The sequence below is a fragment of the Bos indicus genome, chromosome 17 (assembly GCF_029378745.1).
Source record: "Bos indicus isolate NIAB-ARS_2022 breed Sahiwal x Tharparkar chromosome 17, NIAB-ARS_B.indTharparkar_mat_pri_1.0, whole genome shotgun sequence".
NCBI lineage: Eukaryota > Metazoa > Chordata > Mammalia > Artiodactyla > Bovidae > Bos > Bos indicus.
Window position 1 is genome coordinate 39,766,191 of NC_091776.1, and position 24,440 is coordinate 39,790,630.

The 24,440-nt window shown below is 37.0% G+C and overlaps 1 protein-coding gene across 24 annotated transcripts in view; it reads right to left on the reverse strand.

The window, feature by feature from the left end:
* Positions 1-24,440, reverse strand: part of RAPGEF2 (Rap guanine nucleotide exchange factor 2) — a 269,177-nt gene that overhangs the window by 43,151 nt on the left and 201,586 nt on the right. For all 24 annotated transcript variants that reach the window (XM_070769172.1, XM_070769165.1, XM_070769166.1 and 21 more), the window contains 2 exons: positions 12,741-12,872; positions 3,235-3,412 (listed from right to left, as the gene is read on the reverse strand). In XM_070769172.1, coding sequence (XP_070625273.1) covers positions 3,235-3,412; positions 12,741-12,872 — 310 coding nt within the window. The remainder of the gene's footprint in view (positions 1-3,234; positions 3,413-12,740; positions 12,873-24,440) is intronic.

Consider the following 24,440-nt stretch of genomic DNA (forward strand, 5'->3'; position numbering starts at 1 on the left):
CTTTAAAAAAACATAATAATGTAAAATAGAAGCATTTGATTCAGGAGCTCAACATAAACCCTGATGTCACAGGAAACATACAGAGTTACAGGGGTCATGGCAGCTGAGGATTGAGAGCATGCGACAGGTAAGGAGATAGCTCCTAGGGTACGGGGAGAAGTTTTGTGGATGGAGAAAGAGAATCACTTTATTCTAAATGGCTTGCAAGACTCTGTCTGAATAATACATTAGTGTGACTTCATCAGGAAAAAAATAATCCTGTTTGTAAAAAATATTAGACGCTCAATAAAACATTTTTTCTACTCAATGTAACACAAAGAAAAGCCCAAAATCAACTTATAGACACCAGAAGCTTTAGCCATTTCAGAAAAATCCTTATCTTATTGCTTTGGTTTAATTTTACATAAGAAATAATTACGGTAAAACTTGTGGATTTGTGTGTGAGGTACCAAGTGAGGAGAAGAAAAAAAAAAAAAAAGAGTTCCTTGAAAGGGATCAAAGTAGTTTTCTACCTTTATATGTCAAGTCCTCAAAATCTTTAAAAAAAAAAAAAAAAAGAAGTATTCAATAATTGAGTACCTATAGAGTTACAAGCTGGAGAGCAAACACGAATAATGTGTCTTTCTTCAAAGTACGGAAACAAAGGCACACCCAAAAATCTATGGAACCCCAAGGGGAAATTTTTTAATTCCTGAAATTTTAAAAACATATTTAAATATAAGCAGCTTGATTTGACTAAACTTAAAACACAAACACACCCCATCACTTGAGTCGAGGAACGTGGTTAGGCAGAGAGGCGTTTAGACAAAGCATCAGTTACACAGATGTCTGCAGTTCATAAAAAAGGTGTCTGCTGTAACTAAACGCTGGAGAATGAGTTAGATTTACCAACAGTAACGGCAAACAAGCCAAAGTGTTCTCACATGTGGCGATATTTAGAGGCAATGGAATATAAGATCCTCCAAGCCCTTGTGTAGATCAAACAATGCCATTATGCCTTATTGTTAATGACCAATATTTACTACTTTAAATAAAAATATATTTGATAGGAGTAAGCGTCTGAGTCATCACTGCTTACAAGTGTATTGGTATTCAACTACAAGTAATTCATCCAGGGATTATATCAACAAGCACCTTAAAATAATTAGCCTGGTATTCATTTGTAGGAATCAGCATAGATCTTGCTTTCTAGAAATTCTAGAAGAGAAAACTTCTCAGATATGAAGGGATTGCCTTAAATTTCCAGGAATGACATGCTTCATATATTTTACTAATCATAACTTTCTTCCGTAACTATACTAAAATGAGCATATTCAAACAAGGATAACCTTCACATCAATCTGTTCATAAGCAATGTTTAATCTATTTTTTATAAACTCTATGAGCAAGAATTTTTAAGATGGCAAACCAAACACACTACTTCCAACTTCATTCTCTCTTTAAAGCTACAATAAAGAGACAATGAAAACGAAGTCAGATCTCAAACTCAAACTTATGGTTACCAAAGGGGAAATGTGGGAGGAAGTGACAAATTAGGAGTTTGGGACTGACATATACACATTACTGATATATGCGTAAGTGGTTCACTTTGCCATACACCTGAAAGTACCACAACACTGTAAGTTGACTACACGCTAATAAAATTAAAAAAGAGAGAGAGAGAAATCACAAAGACAAAGAGAAGAGGAGAGTGAAACACATTTTGGACAGTGGAAATCAGGTGAATGTGAGTTATCAGATGCAAGGAAGCTAAACCCTAAGTCTTCAAGGATGACACAGGACCACTTGACTTCATGCTGCAGAAGCCTCAGAAGACTTGTGACTATGAGAGCCTTTAGACCAGAGAGTGGAGCAGGTGGAGGAGGAAGTGGGATAAAGTATGGAGGAACAGGGATAGGTATGTGAGAAGCAGCTACATCCTCCAACAGAAACCCAGTAACCCACAAAGGGTTACTGCAGAGGCACTTCTGCGCTGGAGGTACAGGCACAGCTGGCTCCTCCTTCCTTTCTTCCAGGTCTGAGCTTCCAAAAGGGCGCTGACAGTCCTTCATTCCTGCCACAGCCTCCTGTTCGGTGCGCACCCTGAGATTATGACCCCAACCCTGACTCTATTCCTCAGAGCCAGCAGGATCAGGGCCTCCATGCTTCATTTCCACTGGGCTGCCAGGACCTAGGAAACTCTCAGTCCATACAAGGTGCAGCCACATTAGCCAGTGACTGAGTGCTCACCCCACATAACAGTCATCTCTAAACAGCTGGCAATTTCTATCAGTGCTTTCAGTGGTATTTTAGAATACCTGGCTTTCCAACTTCAATTCCCTAGCATATGTACAGATCTTAAATGGTACAAGGTTCTCCTCATACATAATGTTTGGCTCCCTTCAAAACACAAGAAACAAGCCACTCACATATAACAATGGCCGTACTGTCCTATATCTAATCCTACTAGACTCAGTTCCTTGAATTTCTTTCAAATACATATTGGCCCCCAAAGAGCTGGGGGCGTGGAAGAGCAGATAATTGGGGCTCAGGCAAGGGTGTTATAGACTCCAGACCTGCAGGGCAGAGATGCTCTCAGAGGAAGCTGGTCTCACTCCCAGCATCTAAGGAAGAAGAAGGGTCTGGAAAGCAGAGTCAAACACTAAACAATCATCACACAATCAACTCTTATTCTGATGGCCATGCTGGGTCAGGGGAACCTTGAGGAAGGGGAAAGCGACGCAAACCCACTTAGACCCATAATCTTAAGGCACACTTAAAGCCCCAACCCCTAGGCTCATGTGGGGGTCACTTGACATTCTGCTCACTTCTTCCTCTAGCCTCTCCTCTCTATGGAACCACAGAGGGAGCACAGTCACTTAAACAACAGCTCTGCCAACTGCCACCCGACTGATATTCACACAGAGAGAAGCTCGAGCTTACTAGGAACAGTGCTCACAAGAAGATTAACAAATGTGATAATGTTTGGAAGATGACTTTGACTTTTTTATTTTTTTTGCCCTAGAGTAGGCTAAGAAACAGCTCATGTTGGAAGGTTTTCATTTGGAAGTTTTTATCAGTTGTGGCCTCTTGAAGCTATGGACTGAGTAAAATTAATTTTTTCAAAGATGTTTTCAACAATGTTAAGAGAAATGACCTTTTAAAGCCTAATATCCTTGGGCTCTGTTGCACCAGATAGTCTTACTTCTAAACTCTTTAAATTGCTCTGAGATTTGTTTTCTCACCCAGACTCACCAATGTCATCGTCTGTCCTATCAATGGGGTCCTTCTCCAGGCAGTCTCTCACGATGTCTCTGCTCATTAGAGGGTCTGAGGCCCTCTCGATGTCCTCTTCATCATCGTCGTCCTCAGAGTCCACTGCTGTTTCTGGCAACCCACTAAGGTCCATATCACCAGCCTCACTCTCTGTGGCCTTAAAACACACCAAAAATAAATAGATGGACAGATGGGCAGACAAGCTGTTTTTAAGTAAATCTTTTGTATCCAAAAGAAATAAGCTTGTTTGAAACATTAAATTTATGATATGAATCTTTCCATAATTAAGCTACATGTATTCAACATTAACAAATATTCATGCACTGGGCACTATGTAAAATCATGACATCAACAAAATATGAGTGATTTTTATCTCATGGAATTTTTAGTTAGAATTAATGGTTTTATCACAATCATTTTGATTTCTTACCTGAGTTGTCACCTGGCATTTGAAACACAGTAGAATAAGAAAAAGACAGTACCAGTTTTCACTCTATTTTTCAAAGAGGATGGCTTAAACTAAGAGTGTGAGGGTGACAATTCTGAACAATTCCTTCCCCCAAAGAAAAGGTGTAGGTTTATTAATGCCAAGAAGACTGAACCACTTCTCTCTTACTAAGAGTCTTTATGAAAAAGTGAATCCCAAGTCAAAGGTAATTTAATAAATATGCAAATAAAACATTAATAATTAGCTGATTACTCCAGTGTCCACTTTCTAACTATAAAACACCAAAGGTGTGAAAGACCCTACATGTCTATAGGTGACAGTCTTTCTTCCCATTCCTCAACACTGCTGACGGCAGCACCAACCAAATTTCAAGTAATCAAGATCAAGAAAGAATGAAGCAAAAGTAAAATTATTTGCTCAGGAATGTCTTAAGGAGCCAGGTATAACAGGAATGAAAAGAAGGAAGAACATCTAAGTATACTGATATCTTTAGTCATAGCTGGAAATTGGTAGCTACCCTCTGCGGCTGAAAAAAGTGTTGTTAAAAAAATATGCAATGATCCAATCTCTTAAATTTTTTAGAACTATCTTTTTTAATTCTAGAGAGAGACTCTTATCAGGTCTAACATGGTTCTGTGATTAAAAACAAATATTTAGCCTGAATCAAGACTCACAGGTTTCAAAACAGTCTCTTCTGTTGGCTATCTCAAGCCTACAACCATCATCCTTGAAGGTTGTTCTATACGTTTTTGTGATGCTCATCTCAACAACAGTACATATGTGTCATATGTACTTATCTGTACTTATATATGTCATCCTCGCCTTATTTGACATTAGGTACCCAGATTTCACTAATTGCTTAAGAATAGTAAGAATGAGTACAATTAAATATTAACTGTATCAATCTCGAGCATCATAAACATGGCTTTCCAGAAAAAAATAAGGAACTCTTAGAAACACTTTATTATAAAACTATTAATTTTGTAGAAAACATAAAGTCTACCAGCTTCAGATAACTCATAGCCCATATGACTTTCAAAGACACTAAGACATCTTATATTTAAGAATAAGCAAATACAGATTAAAATATATAAACAAAAGAAGAAAATATAAAATGTTGAACCCAATAAATAAAAAGCCAACACCAAATACTGACAATATGCCAGGAACTGTTCCATGTGCTTCACATGTATTAACTCATTTAATCCTTCAAAAAAGTCCTATGAAGTAAGTGCCATCATCCACATTTATTATTCTCCAAACATTCAGGTAAAGAGAAATTATTTTTCCAAGACTGTGTTGCTGGTAACTGTGGAATCAAGAACAGAACCAAGAACTCTGGCTCCCAAGTCACAACTACAACCTAATCTGTTTCTGTATAAGAGATACTTAATACATGAATGCACCTTATAGAAGGATTTATATATATATTTTTCTATCATTTAGCTTAAGTCAACATGAATAAATTGTATTATTTTCTTATCAACAAAATTTCCCCTTTCTAAAGTCTTAGTTTATATTATAGAACATACTATTTAATTCTATATTTTGAAGCAACACAAGCATGTGTTAATATTTTCTAAACTTTAACAAAAAGAATTTCAATCTTTAGGTATAATCTCCTGAACTAAAATATATACATTATAAGAAAAACATAAGGGGAAAATAACTGAAGACAGAATAAATGAAAATGGAAAACCCAACCCCTACAAAAGCTCTTTCAGCAGTGGCCTCTGAAAGAGCAGTTGAATACTGCTGCTCGTGTTAGAGCACGTGAGCAGAGATGCTCCTCCAGGTCGAAGAGCGAGAAGGCCTTGCCACCAAGGCTAGAGAATTAATTGTGGAGTGCTCAGCAGTACATCTCTAATTTATGATGTTTTAAAAACATAGAATTCTAGTTGACTTACAATGTTGAGTTAGTTTCAGGTGTACAGCAAAGGGATTCAATTATGTGTATGTTACATATTTAACAATATATAATACATATAACATGTATAAATCATTTATATATATATGTCATATATAATTTATTCATATATATATATACACACACACATACATACACATATACATATTCTTTCTCATATTCTTTCCAGTGATGGTTTATTACAGGATATTGAAATACAGTTCCTAGTGCTGCAGAATAGGACCTTGTTGTTTATCTATTTTATGTATAGTAATTTGTATCTGCTCATATTTCTGACTTAAATTGTCTCTAGATTTTAGAATGAAACTGAAGCAGAACCGAGTGTGATATGGCATGCCAAGGCTGTGAGCAGAGAAACTAGGCCAATATTGTTGTTATCATCACCTTATTCCTAAAGCCTAGAAATGTGACAATTTGTTAATGCTTGCTATGATCACATTTCATCCCAGCTTCATCTTAACATTGGTGATTATTAGTCATCACCTCATATTTTCAAATATACAGTCCTCTATATCCACATTCTTTAATATCAGCCTAGAGTGAAGAGGTAGTACTAAAGATGGAAATAAGAACAAAACATTTTAAAGTAATATACAACTGGAGGCTTTTTAAAATTTTTGAACACTTAACATATGGTAGGGGAGAGGTATATTTTATACCATCCCAAAGAAGTCATTACTATCATTTAAATGAATTCTATTTAAGTCTTAAATAGAACAGATTTTCCAGTGTGAGTTGGATTAATCTCTGCAAAACTGAACCCCCACCCCACCTGTGTAAACAATCATTATTAGTTGTTTTCTAGTCCTGCTATGTGTATTGCATTCTTTAAGAAACTATTCATAAAATAACATTCATGAAACCAGTAACTTAGAAATTATTTTTATTTGAAATAAATATTCCTTTCAAACTAAAATATATATCCCTCTTATATTAAAATACTACAAAATTCCTTTTAGGGATACATCTTAAATAGAACTTGAACAGATTTTTAGGAATCTATTAACTTCACGAACAATGAGTCACTTGGAGACTGAGCTGAGTTATACGTTTAGTGAATGCTGACTGGCCAACAGGATGAGAGGGCTAAACTTGAGTGCCCAGAACTGAGGGGTCACTGGATTTATTTCGGCTGAATGAGCAGACAAACCAGGGGTCATTAGTTCAAATCTCGGCTCCAGCATTCATCGCGTGACTGTAACACAGTCCCTGAACCTCTACAGACCCAGTTTTGTCATCAGTAAGCTGGAGTTGTATCTCATCATTCATAGGACTGTTCTTGGATCAAACAACAGGAAAGGGAGCCAGTTACAGGCCACATCAAAATGCCCTACCTCAAGGGGACAAGTTTCCACCTCTGTGCCTGCATCCCTTTACCTGGCCCCACCCTAGCAATGAGCCTTGAATAAAATTTACACTGGCAGAATCTGTCCTAAGAAAGAAAAAAATTTTGTTAAATATTCCAGACCCTTACATATTGTAAAAATCTCTCTCAGGCTAATGGCACCCCTTAAGTTCTGGCTAAATGACTCACATAGTAATTATAAAACCAGTGATCCTATAGTGAATGACTACCATGTATGCAGCACTACATCTGATGCTTTTAGTACATAATAATTAATCCTCGTAACAATTCAGCAAATCAGGATTATTACCACTATTTTTCAGATGAGAAAACATGAAGGGAAACTAAATAAACTGTTCAAAACAAAACCTAGTAATTGTGCAAGTAATCAAAATCAGGTTCAACTAACACAAACTACTAAACACTTTGTACTTTAATACTTTGCCAAGTTTTCTAAATAGACTGTATTCATAAAGAAACCAGTTAAAATATAATACAGCAATAAAATGTGTTCTGCTTTGCTTGGTCATAAAACACAAAATGTTTAAAAAAAATTTACATACAAATATTTATTTGTATGTAAACATAAACAAAACACCTGCTATTTTCTATCTTACTCCAAAATACAATACTACTGAGATTTATGCTAGTCTTTAAACCCTTTCATTCTAAATAAAGATATGCATACACTTTATATGTAAAAGATATCTGAGTAATTTGGGATTAACATATACACACTACTATATATAAGGTAGATAAACAGCAAAGACCTACTGTATAGCACAGAGAACTATATTCAGTGAGTGAACTGCTTTGCTATACACTTGTAACAGATTTCCCAGGTGGCACTAGTAATAAAGAACCTTTCTGCCAATGCAGGAGACATAAGAGATGTGGGATCAATCCCTGAGTCGGGAAGATTCCCTGGAGGAGCGCATGGCAACACACTCCAGTATTCTTGCCTGGAGAACCCCACGGATAGAGGAGTCTGGAAGCTACAGTTCATGGGTTGCAGAGTTGGACATGACTGAAGTGATTAGCACACATGCGTACTTCAATAAAAAAGAAATAAAAGGTATCTGATTATATTGGTCTCAGGAACAAGAATAAAGTCACTTAGTCAAATAACTCCTGTCCTAAATTATCTTCCATAAGTAAAACACAGATTTAGGTGCATATTACAGGGGCTTCCCTTGTGGCTCAGCTGGTAAAGAATCCACCTGCAATGCAGCAGACCTGGGTTCAATCCCTGGGTTGGGAAGATCACCTGGAGAAGGGAAAGGCTACCTACTCCAGTATTCTGGCCTTGAGAATTCCACGGACTGTATAGTCCATGGGGTCGCCAAGAGTTGGACACAACTGAGCGACTTTCATTACAGTTAAATAGTAACAGTCTCAAAAAACAGTAATATTCTCAGATCAATATTGAAAACTCTGATTTATTAAATCAAACATATACTTGTTATTATGAATACAGTTCTTAAAACTAGTTTATTTTGCATTTTTAAGGATATCAAGTAAATGAAAAAACTGAGGAAATATTAAACGTCATAAAGATCTAGAGAAGAATTAATTTAAAACCAAAACAATATAACTACTACATTGTTATCATTAAGTACTTAAAAATCATTTACAAAAAAAGTTTTTGCTTATTAAATATCCATCATTCACACATATCCTTATGTTTGAGGGCTGCTTAATAAGTAATTTTGATGGAAATAAATTTTGTGAGAATTTCAAACATACATATTTAACCCAAAGTCAGATTCTGATATAAAGTTAGGCTAGAAAGTTATATTGATGCTAAATTTAACTGAGATAACAAAGTAAGTAGGCACTGCAGACAAAACCATGTATGTGCAGAAAATATGAAAATGTATTTGGAAATAAGTATATTTGCATTAAGTCTAGTTTGTTCATCATAATTTATGCTGTTTCTAATTTTATACTAGGAATGCTTTTCTATAGGACACATACTTAAAAGACCAATTCTTTAAATCTCTTAATGGAAATTGTTAGGTTTCTTTTCAAGACCTACAATCCTAACAAGTGTAAAAATGCCTATAAATATTTATTATAAGTAAGAAAGTCTGTGCTAATTTGATAGGATAAATAGCTTCATGTTTAAATCTTTATATACTCAATTACTTATGTCTTAAATATTTATTTAAGGTATGGACATTTGCATGTTCTTGTGCAAATTACTACTCCTGCCTTTGAATACTGTTATAAAGTATTTTTCTTATTAATTTGCATAAGTGAGTTAATAGCCTGATTTTATATCTTTGTCTCAATTGACCTTTTAATTATTAAAATTTTTGATCATTCACTATACCATTAAGAGTTTGCTAAATTTTTAGTTTATCTGGAATTTAATCTTAATTGTGATATAAAGTAAGGTTATAATGTGGGCCCCCGAGACCATTTTTGAATAACCCATCACTTCATTATTTGTGAGGTTTCCTCCATTACATATCACATCCTTACTCATGAATCTCATTTTGCTTGAAGTCTCTGTTCCACTGATCTATTTTCATACACTTATTTCCAACCCACTTAAGTCATTGTTCTGATAATCACACCATTTAACCAGGACCTTATCATGGCTGGAAACTGTCCTGTCTCATGTTACCAACTTTGGCATTCTGCTTTCTATCATAACCTCCTACTCTTCCACTTGCTTCCATTCCCTTCTGAGGCAGCTATCTGTCCAAACACATATGATCCTCAGTCTTCCAGACTCTACCTCCTTCACGCTCTCATACTCCACCTTCAATTCCCTAGTCTAATACTACAATCCCATTCATCCAACACATCTTTCCTGAATGCCTATGGTTTCCTGGTGCTATTCCAGGCTCTAGAGAGAAGGTGGAGACAAGATAGAGATGTTCCTGCCTTATTCTGGGCGGACAGACATAACAAATTAGAAAGTAATAACTGTTTCCATTAAAGCTTAAAAAAAAAGACCAGCCAGGAAAGGAATCAAAATGTAGGATCTACTTTTCAGAGAGTAATAAGGAAAGAATTCTCTAAGAAGATGGTCCTTAAAAATGAAGGCTGAAAAGGCCATAAAGCTAGGAGAAAACATCCTGGACAGAAGGACTGCAAAAACAAAGCCCTGCATTAGAAAGAGCTGGACGTGCAGCTCCATCCGTCTTTCTGCTACACTTATTTAATAAGGCGTCAATCCCAGGGGAAGCCAAATCTTTGCTTCCTTTGTGCTTGCTGTGAAGAAAATTATTATCAGGGCAGAGGGAAATCACTCTGTATTTGAGTTCACCAACTCAATTGAGCTTCTAATGCTCTGGTCAATTTGCTCCCCTGCTCTCTGAAACTATTACTTCAAAATGTGTCTTTCCGTGAATCTATCTGCCAACCCTCTCACTCTGAACAAGGGAATTCAGGTACAGCAGACACAAACTCCCCACTCCAAATCCACCTTCATAAGCCCCTATTTAAACAGAGGACACTTCTTTTCTTAAAGCTAGTGACTCCACCTTGCTCTTGAATTCCTCCCCTCCAGCCCTCTCGGAAAAATTATTCTACCCTTTTCTCTCCTGCACACAGCATTTCATTCCAACCTCTTTGTATCCACCTCATGAGCATTTAGACCACTCCATCATGACAGCTTTCTCCCAAGTCAGAACTGTACAAAGGTGGAAGGGGTTGCGATGGGAGTTGGTTGTCCATCACTGGAACTGTTCAAGAATCAACTGGATGCTTGATTGACAGGAAAGGAGTAGGGGATTCAAACAGAAGACTGGTCACTGAACCAGGTGCCTCTGCCAGGTTTCTTCCCACCTTAAGAATTTCTGATTTAAAGACAACAGAAATGGTGTCCTGGGGATCTTTAGTTAACGTTAGTCTTATATAGTCAGTAGCCAAATCCTTGGATATAACCATGGATTTTTCCTTATGTAGGATACAAACTTAACAGGATACATGCCTGTCATCAAGTTTGAAATGAATGGCCTTGAAATGCAACAAAAATAAATCAAAATACACAGGAGTCTTCTTTTCCAACTACATCCCAAAATAAAGTCAAACTGCAAGCTGTAAACACCAACCCCCTCAGAGCAAGGTGGAGTTCTCACCGTGGTCTGGATCTTCAGACATCCTGATTGGGGGGTGGGGGGATGAAGGAGGCAGCAGAACTACCATCAGGTATCTCTGCACACCTTTTCCCAACCTACCCAAGGTAATAACACATAAGCTGAAGTTCCCCTCAGCACATGCCTCCATAAAGGATATAGACAACTCACTTCATTCTTACTATAAATTGACCTTCTGGGCACTCTGTTCAGGCTGATACTATACCTGAAGAAAACAGGAGCAACTTCTATGATCTCAATCTGTGTTCTTACTAAAGATCTTCAAAGTGTACGATCATCTCAAAGTGTAGAAGGCAAAGGCTCTATCATGATGTTTTAATTAACACAAGCCAAAGCAAGACTTTTACTTACACTGTTCATTGTTCTATTGTAAGGAATACTCTTGAATAAACATTAAAAAAAAAAAAAATCAACTTCTAAAAATAGGTATTATGGGGGGGAGTGGGGAATGAAAATGAGATTACTTCTGAAAGATTTAATTACAAGTTAACATATAATGCATCAAAGTAGAAGTTTGAAAAGTTACTTTAAAGAGTCAGATAATTATATTTCTTTTTGCAAAATTTTTTTATAAAGTTCATAAATCAGCCAAGAATCTGCAAATAACTGCATTTGTGGCTTTCACTTATTAGTCCGTGAGCTCTCCACAACACTTCTGAATTACAGAAAAGTGGGTACCTAGTGTGTCCTGAAAAGAAAATTAATTTTGTAAGAGCTACTAAATTTAAGACTTAGAAAGAAATGTTTTGCCTGGACAGTATTCTGTTTAGTTACTTTTAGTTAAGTTGTTGTTGTTGTTTTAAATAGAAACTGAGCATCATTTGAATACATCGACTATAACATTTCCAAGAAAGGTTCCTTTATGGACATCTCATATCACAATTCCTAAGGAGACAAAAATTATACTTTATAAGGTAAGTACGTATTATGTTCTTTTGTCTGAAACCATCCAAAATTTCATATTAGCTGTGTGTACTGAGAGACTACCAAAAACAGGACCTTTTTTTTTTGCCTATTTTAGTCACTTTTCCTAAATTTGCATTTTCTAATCAAATGAACTCTACCTTGAAAACTAAAATTGTTTTGCTTTGAAAATGTTTTTGAAATTCCATAGTTCTAGTTTCTTTTCTATCCATAAGTATCATAAGAATTCATTTTAAACAAATAACCAAGTCTACAGTTAGTAAAAATAACACAAGAAAAATAATTCAGTGATCCAATCTTAATAATCTCTTCCTTTTGTCATACCCAAGGCTTTATTAAGAAAAACTTAGCATGGAAGCATAATAATGATGTTTCCCCCTACAATTTTAGTCAAGAAAGAGGCATAAACCTAGTACGTCTATAGTCAAATTATTAAAATATTTACTAATATTTTGGTCAAGGAAAACATTTCCATTGCGACCACTCTATTTAAAATTCTGGTAACAGGGCCTAGCAGAGGCAAATACAATCAGACTGTAATCTGACTTCCTAAAACAAACGTACAACATACTATATGACTGTGTGAAGCATAAACATTAACATTTATGTCCACTTGTGCACATATAATATAAACACATATATTTACCTTACAGATTCCATCAATGAAGAATCACAGAACTCCTCAGAACACATGAAAATGAAGCAAATGATAGGGAAATACCTTCCTACCTGGTAGATATCAGAAAGACTGCTGCTTCCAGAATCACTAGTGATGCTACATCCTGAGTGGCTGGAGGAGACGTGGGTCACCTGTGGGTGGAGACTGTCAGTGAGGTGTAGCTTTGTGAAATCTGCAGGAAGCTGGGGAAGGAGCAGGAGACACCAAGTTACAACTGGAATCAAGAACTCTAAGAAGACATTTAAAAATCATATTATACTCCATACACCATTTAGCCAAAAGTACTATGAAGTTCCTTCCTTTTTTAAGTTCAAAATTACTAAACACTGTCCTATTTACCAAAAATCACAAAATTAAGTTTAAGGGCATTCAATGAGCCTTAAATCATATTCAATTCAATGCTTAAATAGGTGGGTTTAGTGCTTAAGATTAACTTGGTAAGTACTGAATCCAATGGGCTACAATTTTCAAATTATACATCAATGAGCAAATTAGTCTACTATTATTTGTCAGCCAGCACAAATGCAACTTTGTGGCAAGAGACAGCCTAAATAAGAAAACAGATTTGAGGTTCATGTATGCCCCAGTGACATTTAAGGGTTAAAAAGATGAGGATCTTAGAACTGAGGAAGTGTATGGTTACACAAGTTACTATGCAGGCACTATGGAGAAAACAGAAAAGAATGCTCTCAGAGAATGCAGAATCGAGAAGGTTATGGACAGCATTCATCTATCTCGACACAAACACTTAAAAATCAAGATTCTACTCGTTCATGATTAGACTTCACATACAAACTGCCTCTATTGAACAGATTTACTAAGCGTTCCTCACACGTTTCTATCACTCCCCATATAGCAGAGAAAATGCACTGAAAAAGGAAACATTCACACATGTACCCATTCAACAAGTATTTACTGAGCCCCTTTCCTCTTACTATGTGCTAGTCAGTAAATGAGATGCTAAGAAAATGCTCCCTGTAAGATCTTAGCCTCCTGTAAGTTATTATTAATTCCTTTGAATTCAAAAAGGGTGCTGTTTATCTATAATATCACACAAACTACTGACCAATAAAAAACCTGATATTTCAAAACATATGTTAACCGACACCATGCACACTGATAACGTCTCTCTTTCCTGCTGGCATATTGATCCTATTTGGCTATTGAATAATAAAGACTAACTTCCAAAATAAAACTCAAGTAAGAGTTTGCCTTGGCAACACTCCCTTCTCTTTTAGGACCCTCTGCCCTTCTCTCCTTCCAAAACCAAGAGGCTATTTCTTCACAGGGGAGGTGATTCAGGTTCATGGCAAGGATCAACGAGGTTCATACCTGGGGTTCCAAACAAAGAGGTACAGTGTATCTATGCCCACCACCATTCACACCTGACTTAATAAGCAGATCAGGATATTTAATAGTACATAATACATGGATAGACTGGGATGGCGTTACGCTCAGTGAAATGAGTCAGACAGAGGACAAAAGTGGTATACTATCACCTACACGTGGCATCTAAAAAGCGCAACTAACTAGTGAATATAACAAAAAAAAAGAAGCAGACTCACGGCTATAGAGAAGAAACCAGTAGCTAGCAGCGGTGGGGTGGCGGGGCAGGGAACCAGAGGAGTGGAAGAGAGGAAGGCAGAAACTACTGCGTGTAAGACAAGCTCAAGGGTATACTGTACAACATGGGGAAATAGTCTATATTTTGTAATAACTGTAAGTGGAAAGTAACCTTTAAATCATATAAAAAGTTTAAAAATTTAAAAATAAACTCTCTCTCTTCATAAAAAAACATTTAATAGTCTGCATAGAAATTGTATTTTTTAACATCATGGGAGACAAAATATACAAACAAATTTAAACATAAATTTATTAAGGGGCATATAAACAGATGCCAAATAAACAGATAAAAAGACATATGCTGTAGAAGCTCAGAGAAGTGAGATATTTATACAAATGTGTGAAATCGTTGCAAAAATGATGTATGTTTCACTATAAATGCTTTTTTACCCGATAATTGAAAATGTGAAATAGATAAAATTGGGAAAATAACAGTTTCCCAGCAAAGAATAGATATGCAAAAATTCCTAAATTGAGAATTTATATATTTTATCCACAATGCAGAATATCTGCAGGATAAATCCCCTTCATCACCCTGGCTACACTTCGTTTAATGCAGTCACTTGCCACAAAACGTTCCTGAAGAAATGTGACTAACTGGCTCAGTGACTTTAAAAGGCATTACTCAATACATGCAATTACAGAACAATAAATTGATTTCTATTGTCTTTTACAGAGATAACTCAGGTTGACATGTGCCACACAGTGTGACTTTTTAAAAATTAACTTGAATATGTCAAATAAAGATGCATCTATCTAATGAACTATCTAATGAACTCATTAGACAGTTATTTATTCAAGTCTCAAAGGACACGCTTCTTTTCAGTGTCCACCAGCTGGTCATCTCTCCTGACTAAATGCACCATGAGAAGAGCACCAGGAGGCTTGAGCTCTGAAGCTAACAGTAGAGACACTCCACAATCTATTCATCTACGCTCACTTACAGACACAAGGAGCAGAATTACGTGGCTTTGTCAGGCTAAGAACCAAAAAGACCACGTAAAGAGGGAAGAAGAAATACTTCCATGCTTAACTCGATTCTATTTTGTAAAGACTTATTGAGTACCTGCTATGTCAGACAGTCTGTTGGGAACAGGAAATACCAAGGTAAATATGACACCCCCAATTCCAAAGGTAATTCTGCTATCCCAAAAGTCATTGTAGTAGGTGTCATGCACAACAGAAAAATAAATCAAACATAGTTTTTTAAACATGGCTTTTCCTCTCCCCACCACTACTTTTGTTCTTTGCAGACAATGAAACGATGTTAAATGAATATAAATGAATATAAACTTCAGCATTAACTATTTCTTTATATTAGAATAGATGTCATGTTTGAAAAAGTGAAAGTTGCTCAGTTGTGTCCGACTCTTTGTGACCCCATGGAATAGTCCATGGAATTCTCCAGGTCAGAATACTGGAGTGGATAGCCGTTCCCTTCTCCAGAGGATCTTCCCAACCCAGGTATCCCGCATTGCAGGTGGATCTTTACCTGCTGACCCACCAGGGAAGCCCAAGAATACTGGAATGGGTAGCCTATCCCTTATCCAGTAGATCTTTCCAACCCAGGAATCAAACTGGGGTCTCCCACATTGCAGGTAGATTTTTTACCAGCTAAGCTACCAGAGAAGTCATGTTTGAGAAAGCTTTAAATGTTTTCCCATAGACAGGGATAACAGTCTCACGATTAAATGTTACTGACAGGATACATCAGTCAAGGTTATGGAATGGGAGGAGTGTGGAGGCTGTTCCCATAAGGGAAGAGTCTGAAATGCTCAGACGGGGCCCAGCCACACAACCAACAGACTAGATGCCCGAGTCCAGGCCTAAGGAAATGGGTCTTTCAGAGGGAAACAAACCAGATGGGAACTGGAGGCAGGGGGCAAACGTGGGCACAGACACCCACGTTTCAACCTCAGGCAAGAGTGATACCTGAACCTTGGGAGACAGGAACTCCCTGTTTGAGTAAATCATACCAAAAAAAAAAGTATAACAGGCTAAAAATTAAAAATTCACTTATTCCTAGCTTTTCTAGGCTTGATCAAGGGCCTACTTAAATTACTACTATTCAGTCAAATTTCAGATTAAAATGAGGTTGTGAATTATCTTATGACTCTAGTCACCACTTATCACAGAAATTCTGTTCAAAAAATAAAAGAAAAGTTTTTGAAGCCAGGACTACACACAGTAGTTACCTGAATAAAATTAAATAATAAGTAAATGGGAGATTAATACATTTTACACGTTTTGATCTTAATACCAATATATTTAATAGCAATTCATTAAGAGCACAGTTCAAAGGAATCTATTTATATATTCTTAAAATATTTGATTATATGAATACATTACCACTCAAATTTTTTCTGGATCAAGTAATCTATATTCCTAAAAAATGGTACTTGTGAATCACAATTGTATTGTCAGGCAAATGACTGAATCATAGTTTAACCATAAACACTATTAATTACATAAGAAATAGGAATGGTAAATGTATTTAAATCAGATTCTTAAATGCATAAAGTAAGCATAAACTTAATATGAATCACCAGGTATCAATTACTTAATAACTTGTTTGTTTTCTTTTTTCTGGAGAAACGAGGAGGCTCTAACAATTAGCTTTAAGTAAGAAGTGTTACAGAAGACTTCAGGCTCATATATGAACAGGCATTTGATAGTCTTTGATTTATTTATTAATGTAATGATTGGCATTTATAAAATCACAAGCTACTGAATGAACTCTGTTTTGAACATAAATGAAAAGAGTGATTAAGAACTGAAATCTCTGACATCTCTGGATAAATACTTTGCTGAATTGGTAAAACTACCCAAAGTTGTGCTAACATAGTAGAGACTAGGGTTTTACCCTTCCTCCCCCTCCTTCCTTCCCAGAAAAAAATTATATTCATGTTTTCCAGCTCTGCAAGAAAGGGCCAGTGTATCCCTGGATATGTAACAGAAACATAATAGAGTTTTACGGGCTGCTGAGAAATCCAATAGTTCAAAATAAAACAAAAAATACACTGTCACCATCAGTTGAAACTTACCTAACTAAAAATGTTCCCAACTAATCCCAGAATCACTTCATTTCAAAAAGTAGTTACAACACAACACACAAGGTTTGGAGTGACTGTCAGAAACTATCCAATCCTCCATGGCAGTTCATCTCGAGTAAGGACACCACCTAACGTAAGTGTTATCCTCCGTGACTACAAACTTCTTGTCGTTTAGTCGCTCAGTCGTACCAACTCTTTTTTGACCCCATAGACTGTAGCCTGCCAGGCTCCTCTATTCATGGGATTATTCAGGCAAGAATACTGGAGTGGGTTACCATTTCCTTCTCCAGGAGATCTTCCCCACCCAGCATTGAAGTCACGGCTCCTGCCACATCCTCTGCATTGTAGGTGGATTCTTTACCACTGAGCTACAGGGGAGCTTCATGTAAGCTGTATCCTTAAGAATTTACCCAAATGAGTGGTCTCCCCAGATCATCACTGGAGTCCTGTGAGCACTGTTCATGCTCATGTTTCCAAGCTGGGTGGGGAGGAGCTGGTATATCCCTGAACACATTTCCCATTTTTTTCCTGAGGTGTTAGTGAAAATACAGTCTCCTATATTTCCCATTCATTCATTCATTTATGAAAAGCCTGTGTTGTGAGGATTAAGTGAATGACTGGGTATAAAGCAGGCAGAGGAGGGCCTGGCACTCAGAAACTAGCAGAGTGGTAAGTCGGCCATAAACTACCCCATGCAGACTCGGGGAGACACAAGGTACCCCCAGTTCTGGATTCCTGTGGCTGGAATCCAATCCAGATGCCAGCAGGTACTGAGCAGCTCCCAGAAAGGGCCGCAACAGTCAGTCATCACCCAACTCCAGACACTGTACCTCACCCACAGTAGGACTAAAGTTGTGCTTTCAAATCAAGTCATATTGGGACTTCACTGGCAATTTAGTGGTTAAGACTCCATGCTTCCACAGCAGGGAGCATGGGTTCAATCCCTGGTTGGGAAACGAGATACAGTATTGCACGGTGCAGCCAAAAATAATAATAATAATGATAATAAAATTTAAAAAGCAAGTTATATTTTCTGTGTGTGTGTGCGTATATATATATATGTATACACACACACACACACTCACATACAGTTTTTCTTTTACCAAAACTCATCTAACACTGAGTTCTGACACACTCTGATCTATTTCTACATACAGCTTGAATAGGCAGGAATAATATTTGGTAGCTCAGTTTTAAGACCACTTTATACTATGGTCAACTTTTATTTCTTTAATTCATAGTACTTAAGAACACCAGAAAAACTGAGCATTTAGATGCTGAATATTATTCATCAGAAATCACTTTTACTTCTCATATCCCATTAAGACATGCTCTAGACGCAGGACCCATCCTTGAATAATACATCATCCATCACCAGTATTCCTGAACAGTACACAATTTCTTTTGTTCATAAAATTAAGGCAAGAAACACAGCTTTCCCGAAAGGGTCATGAGATAATAATGCAATAAATCTAATAATATTTCTCATTAAAATATAGGTAAGCATTTTAAAACATTGGTATGACTATGCTGTACAGGAACAGTTCTACAAAAATCTGCTTTTATCTAGTGGAGAAACCTGCCAACAAAAGATTAGAAATTTGTAAGAACTTAATATTCTCCCAGCTTCCTGTCAGGCTCAGAAGGCATAAGCCTCATTTTATATAATGAGTTATCTTCTGTCCAACTTCCTCCTAAGTCAAGCAACTATGAGCAAGTTAATGAACCCATGTGCACCTTACTTTCTTCTATAAAATGAATATATTCAATAACGTAGTCCAGTGGCTAAATAAAATAACCTGTAGACCACACCTAGTGGATTCCCAGATGGCAAGAGTGGGAAAGAATCCACCTGCCAATGCAGGAGACAGAAGAGACGTGGGTTCATCCCTTGGTCAGGAAGATCCCCTGGAGAAGGAAACGGCTACCCACTCCAGTATTCTTGCCTGGAGAATTCCAGAGAGAGGAGCCTAGCGGGCTACAGTCCATAGGGCTGCAAAGAGTCAGACATGGCTGAGTGACTAAACAGCAGCAGATTCCACCCGCAGCTGCCCCTCTCCCCTCTCCCTTTCTATTCTCTCTGCCATTTTTCTACCAGCTTAAATCAGATAGTTTTCAAATTCAATGGGGGAAAAAAAAATCTTATTTTTGACAATGTCCTACCTACCATCACCTTTACAGTAATTTACTCATTATATCCCCCCAAAGTTTACATGTCACATTTAAAACAAATCACATATCTATATGGAAGAGCTCACTGTTAGACTACCATACTAAATTTTGCAAAGTAAATAACCTCATTGTCATGATAATGCTTACAGTCCAATTACTCTTTTGTATAAAAGTTCATAGTTGAGAATTCTCTCAAAGTGATAACACCTTGGAGAGTTTGTGCTTTTGTGTGAATAAGCCCATCACATTTGTTGTGTGTTTGGCCAGGACACAAGGTGCGTGGTTCTTGCCATCCTAGCACACCACCACTAGAGGACAGGGGAGGGAGTGGTGCAAGTGTGGTCATGCCTTATTCCCAAAGTTCCTTGCAATCTCCCTATATTAAAACAATGTTTTGGAGCAAGGTATCACAGATAGGACTTAAAAATTAGTTAAAGTTTATATACATTAAAATTTCACTTTTCTGTCCAAACATATACTTCTATATGTGAGAATTAGCTCCTGAATTGCCGTGGTCACCCAGCTCTCTCTCCAGGGCAGAAACACCACCCTCATGTTTTTAAGGGTTGGTAGTACTCTTGCCTGGAAAATCCCATGGACAGAGGAGCCTGGTGGCCTGTAGTCCATGGGGTTGCAAAGAGTCAGACAGTACTGAGAGACTTCACTTTCACTTTACACTTTCATGCATTGGAGAAGAAAATGGCAACCCACTCCAGTGTTCTTGCCTGGAGAATCCCAGGGACGGGGGAGCCTGGTGGGCTACTGTCTATGGGGTCGCACAAAGTCGGACACGACTGAAGCGACTTAGCAGCAGCAGCAGTAGCAGCAATAGCAGCAGCAACACATGAATCATAAACTTCACTGGCTAAAGTGGTACGTATTACAACCTAAAACTTAATTCCTACATTCATGAAATAAGCACAATCTGAACACAAATAGAACAACTAGGATCCCTGTTGAGGAAAATAAATAATTAAAACTAGTAAACTGATTGAAAGGTTGTTAGTCATATAACTGGTATTTTCCAGCAAATACCTTTAAGAAGCCTTTTCTATTGGATGTTGATAGAAAGCACTGAACAGAAAACCTGTGTGAACTTCACTTCAAAACAGAAAAGTAGACTCTTTATTAGGAGGAGAAAGTGTATGATCTAAGTACCATATATTACAAAATGTAAGGCTGTGGCCCGTTTTCTCTAGGAGTAGCCAACAGTAAGATCACCTATACACCAGTTTCTGTGTGCCAGGACCTGTTCTTACAAGAATCTCATGAACTAGGTATTATTATGACTATTTTAGATAAAAGTACAATAAGATACAGAAAAGTTAAGTCATTTCCATCAAGACTGTAAAGTGAAAAGATGGCAGAGACAGATTTCTGGATGCCTGGCCCTGCAATGAATACACTTACGCATTAAACTTTAATGTATTTATTAATTTATTGGTTGACTTGAAAACTCTCATGGATATTGATGAAATGCTCAAATGGCTGCTTATAACAATTTATGAATGCCGTTTCTTATGCAAATTTCAAAATCAAATAGAAAAACAATAATCTGAAACAATTGCTCACTCTTACTTTCATGAAACAAATTAAAACTTTACATCTTTACCTCCAATACCAACAACATCACAACGCCACTTTCTGAGCCATCCAGTAGAGTTTCCATTCCTTCTAAATTGTTTGAGACCCACCATTTTTTTGAATAGGTATGTGATATACCTTAAAAAAAAGTGAGGTTGGTTTTTCATTTGTCCTGCAGGTTCTTTACAACATCATTTACTATTTATAAGCTAATCTTTAAAATGTTATGGTAATAGCCAGTATTTGCAATTTTGAGATCACATATCCAAGAATCAGGATTAAATCTGTATGAAACAGGAAAATTCTGTAACTACTCTGTTCCAGTTCCACTGCAGACCCTTACATCACTGCAAGCTGGCACTGTTTGAGGTCATCACTCCTTATGTTCCTTATTGAAGAGTACTTCATTGTTTAAAAAATACAAGTAACCTGAATTGAGAGAGAACCTCATAATGTAAGATAGCAGTCCCCAACTTTTTTGGCACTAGGGACCGGTTTCACAGATAGGGGAGCAGGGTTCAGTTTTGGGATGATTCAAGCAGACTACATTTATCGTGCACTTTATTTCTAACCTAATGCCACTGCTGATCCGACAGGAAGTACTGGTCCACAGCCCGGAGGCTGCTTTTAAGAGACAAAAGCAACTTCTTCTTTGGTAGTTAACTCTGGCAGAACAAAAGCTTGCCTAATATACAGTAACCCTAACATCTGACAATCAGAGAAAAAAGTGTGTGCCTGCATACACACACTCAGAGGCAGAGTCACTTATAAGCTCGTCAACTAATTTCACCACCTTAAAGAAAGACACCTGGCAGAGTGAGAACAGTTCTATAATAAATCAGAATCACTGAAAGTTTGTCATTTGAAAGACAGTTGCATTTTTTTTTCAAAATAAGAAGGTTTATGTGGGATCTAAAATAAACTATATAATCTTCCACAGAAATACTGAAGTAGTTGATTAATTAATCTGTATATCCTATTGTCTGTTAAGAAACATAGCTTCAGAATGGTTTTCAAGTTACAGCCACTCCATTCTCACTTGAAACACACACACACAGAGCATATAATCCCTTTTCTGAAAAGCACACCTTTCTATGAGAGATTTAAAAAAAAAAATTCTAGATCATTTAGTCTAAGACACTTTCAATAAAATACAGAGCAACTGTCAGCACTGAGTCAGGTAACTGAAAAAGCACTTTCTGGGTAGCATTTCACCTACAGAAATCCAACTCCTTTGTGCATATTCTCCACATGTGAGGAATAATCACCACTATTATTTGGGGTTCATGTATTACATGGCGATCAATGTGGGGAATATCTGAAGACTGCTTGTTCTAATATATATTAAAAAGTCCAGATACTACACTTAATTGTTGGAGGAACCAATGCCAACAAACAGCTCAAGGGGCATGTCCAAAGCTTCCAAGTACAAGGCTCCAAAAACTACACACTTTTCACTTTGTATCTTGACTCTAGAAATTTGTCATTTGGGGCCAAATTCTAATTCAATCTTGATATCCATCTTCTTTCTCCCTTATTTAAACAGAAAAAATCCAGAAAAACATTACACTAATATAACCATAGCTTCATTTTCTATTACAAGAACAAATCTAATAGCAGTATTTTTTAGCAGAATTTGTGATTATCCATATGATAATACTCATCAGCAGTTACTAAAACTTGAGTTCTCATATTTTCCAGGACCAAGTGGGATCCATGCTCTGTAAGGAGTGATCCCCAGAGATGAAGTGGAGCCACTGGTGATATCAGAAGACAGGTTCTAGGACCAATTAGACAACACCCTTGATGAGCTCCCGAGGGAGTGTGGGCAGTTAACCCAGCTGTGAAAATGCTCATGGGAATGCGGAATTAGGGAAATGAGCGTTTACAGTCAAGGAAAAAAAAAAGATTCCTACGGGATCCCCAGATGTCTTAAGCTGCCTTTTTTTCAAACAAAAATAAATTTTAATAATTGGAGTGGAAAGAAAGCCTCGCTCAAAATTAAAGATGTTACCCCACAAGTATTCTTCAGCTCGTAACTGAGTTCATGCCTCTGGAGGATGACTATACAGAAGCAATGGACACTGTGTCCACACCCTACTTATTTATGGTTCCTACAGATCTGCCATGACCTTCTCCTCGCATCATGAGAGGCTCTGGCAGATGACACCGGAGCTTTGCGGGAAGGTGGTACTACTGAGACATCATGTGGAGGGGTCCAGACCCTGGAACCCTGCTTAGAGGGTAACTGCCCACTAAGTGATCCAGAGCTCTTGCTTCAGACTCTATGCAACAGATAATAAACTTTCATTGGGCTTGAACCCTTGTGTTTTGTTTGGTTTGGTACAATGGCTCACATTATCTGAACTCATACAAATACAAATATGATGATACTTTTTTGTGATTTATTTATGAAAAGTCTTCTATGGTGAAATTCCAAACCCTAAGGAGAAGTAGGTAGGGCTCTAATAACACCCTGACCTCATAGTCTCATGTATCATTTGGATAAAATCTACATTGGAGTTCCTTTACTTACTCAGTCAAACACACTTACTGAAAACCTACTTTATGCCAGGCACTGTTCCTGACTTTCTAACATAGCAGCGAGTGAGATAAACTCCCTGCTCTCATGGATCTTACAAATAGTGTACAAAGACAAATAATAAAAGGTTAATGAAGAAAACTGTCAAATAGTGCTAGGTACTGCACTCAGCAAAGATTAAGAGAGACTGATGTGACAGAAGGGTGACTGGACAGCCAGGAAAGATCAAAGATATGACAATGACAGGAGAAAACTGGTTTTTATATTCTCAGTTGCTTCCTAAAGGGGCCGTTCTAATCATACTGCTTTATTAGATATATATGTCATTTTACTAGATAGATAAATGTATACACACATACAACATACATTTTATATCTTACACATATACATCTAATACACATATATATCTTATATAAATATACATACACATATACAGACATACATCTGAGCCACCAGGGAAGCCACACAGATGTATACACATACTTTATACATGTAATACATATATTACATTTCATATATTTATAAAGTATGTATTTGTGGCTGTGTAAAACACTCAATATGCCAGCAAATCTGGAAAACTCAGCAGTGGCCACAGGACTGGAAAAGGTCAGTTTTCATTCCAATCCCAAAGAAAGGCAATGCCAAAGAATACTCAAACTACTGCACAATTGCACTCATCTCACACGCTAGTAAAGTAATGCTCAAAATTCTCCAAGCCAGCCTTCAGCAATACGTGAACCGTGAACTTCCAGATGTTCAAGCTGGTTTTAGAAAAG